The sequence below is a fragment of the Eimeria acervulina genome, genomic scaffold, assembly GCF_000499425.1.
Source record: "Eimeria acervulina Houghton genomic scaffold, Eah_scaff1221, whole genome shotgun sequence".
Taxonomy (NCBI): domain Eukaryota; phylum Apicomplexa; class Conoidasida; order Eucoccidiorida; family Eimeriidae; genus Eimeria; species Eimeria acervulina.
In genome coordinates, this window is record NW_013550325.1 from 1 (window position 1) to 2209 (window position 2209).

Consider the following 2209-nt stretch of genomic DNA (forward strand, 5'->3'; position numbering starts at 1 on the left):
GCAGCAGCTGTTGCACACCTGCTGCTCCAGCTGCAGCTGCTGCTGCTGCTGCTGTGCAGCTGCTACCCAGTAACACCAAGCAGCACCTGTCGCTGTCCCACAGCAGCAGCAGCAGCAGCAGCAGCAACCGAGTGTGATTCTTGTTTGATTTTGCTGCTTTGAACTACCTTTGTTTAATAGAATGCATGCAGCAGCAAAATGCATGCAGCAGCAAAATGTGTGATGCTGCTGCTGCAGCAAAACCCAGCAAAGGGAGAGGGGCCCCCCAATACCCTGGGGGCCCCTCATGAAAAGCTGAGGAGACACCGTAGGCTGTTTAAACCCTTAAAGCAGAACTTTATACTTTAAATATAAAGTCAGCAATAAAGACTAAATGTGCATGCAGAAGCTGCTGCAGCAGTTACTGCTGCAGTTGCTGCTGCAGCTGCAGGCAACTGTTGCTGCAGCAAACCCCCAACAGCCTAAACCCTAAACCCCCGACAACCTAAACCCTAAACCCCTAACGACGTAAACCCTAAACCCCAAACAAGGGGACAGGCTGTCTCCTGTTTAAATTGAAAGAGACAGAGACAAAGAAAGGCAAAGACAAAGAGAGACAAAGAGAGGAACACAAATAGAGACAGAGAGACAGAGACAGACAGAGACAGAGAAACAGAAACAGAGGCAATTAAACCCTAGCGATCAGAGTAACCCTAAACCCTAATAAGCCTAAACCCTAATAAACCTAAACCCTAATAACCCTAAACCCTAATAACCCTAAACCCTAATAACCCTAAAACCTAATAACCCTAAACCCTAATAACCCTAAACCCTCTTAATCTAAGTACACCGAACGAGTCAAAGCCCTGAATGCCTTTATAACTCTGTGATGACGCTTCCTTTCTTGTCTTTGTTTTTTCATTGATTGTCTGTTTGTTTGTTTGTTTGTTTATTTGTATATTTGTTTATTTATTTGTTTATTTGTTTATTTGTTTATTTGTTTTTATTGCGTATTTATTTATTTGTGTGCTGGCCTAATTGTCTGTATGTTTGTTTATTTGTTTATTTGTTTATTTATGTGTTTATTTGTTTATTTGTTTATTTGTTAATCTGTTTGCATATCTGTTTGCTTGTCTATTTGTTTATCTCTATATTTATTTATTTGTTTATTTGTTAATTTGTTTGCCTATCTGTTTGTTTGTCTATTTGTTTATTTCTATATTTATTTATTTATTTATTTTTCTGTGTATTTGTTTGGTCATTGCTAACGCCAAAGGCGAGAAGAGACAAACAAAAAAACAAATAAACAAACAAAAACAAATAAACAAATAGACAAATAAACAAACAAACAGACAAAAACAAACAAATAAAAAACAAACAAACAAACAAGAGACAACAAACAAGCAAATAAAAAAGCAAGCAAGCAAACAAAATAAAAAAAAAGAGTTAAATATTATAACTGTCTCGAAGATATTGTTTAGCTAACTCAGAAAGTTCTTGAGAGACTTCTCTGGTGTATTCACGACCCCCGAAAATAAGCAGACGTGCTGCCCCACAAAGCAATGTACAATAGCTGCGCTGTATGACTCCGATAGCAGCAGCAGCACTTTGCTGCAGTGCAGCAGCAAAATCTCCTTTATATAAATGAAGCATTGTTCCATATAAATGCAGTGTATATACATTACCGTTTTTTATTAAAGCATTCCAGTAGCGAATGCCTGCTGAAGCTGCATGTACACCCCAAAGTATATCATTACTTACACCTGGTCTATCTAATGAGCTTTCTGAATAACTAAACGGGTAAAAACCTGCAGGGCCGTACAGTGTAAGCGATGAGCTGTCTTTACATTCATTTGCTGCTGTATTTAAATGTGTAGCAGAGAAAGACATCAAAGGGCCTCCCCGCTGCTCTAGCAAAGAAGGTCGCTGAAGCATAGAAACAACATTCTCAGCAGCAGCAGCAAATGATGCAGCAGCTACACTCCCTACACGTCCTAACAAACCAACAGAAGGCTCCCATTCATCTTCAAACTCCTCCTCCTGCTGCTGCTGCTGCTGCCGCTGCTGCTGCACTGCAGCAGACTGTTCCAAATGAGCTGCTAAAGCAGCAGCAGAAGGTGGAGGGGCCTCCCCTAGAATACGATTCAAGCATGACCACGGATTCCCATCAACCCCTTCCTGCTGCTGCAGTTGCTGCTGCTGCAGTTGCTGCTGCTGCTGCTGCTGCAGC

The 2209-nt window shown here is 40.9% G+C and overlaps 1 protein-coding gene across 1 annotated transcript in view; it reads right to left on the reverse strand.

Moving 5' to 3' along the window:
* Window positions 1-400: 400 nt before the first annotated feature.
* EAH_00057230 (hypothetical protein, conserved) overlaps window positions 401-2209 on the reverse strand; it is a gene marked incomplete at both ends in the record, with an annotated part of 6046 nt that continues 4237 nt past the window's right edge. Inside the window, 2 exons of the mRNA XM_013397429.1 lie at window positions 401-440; window positions 1802-2202. Of these exons, the coding sequence (XP_013252883.1) occupies window positions 401-440; window positions 1802-2202 (441 nt within the window). The remainder of the gene's footprint in view (window positions 441-1801; window positions 2203-2209) is intronic.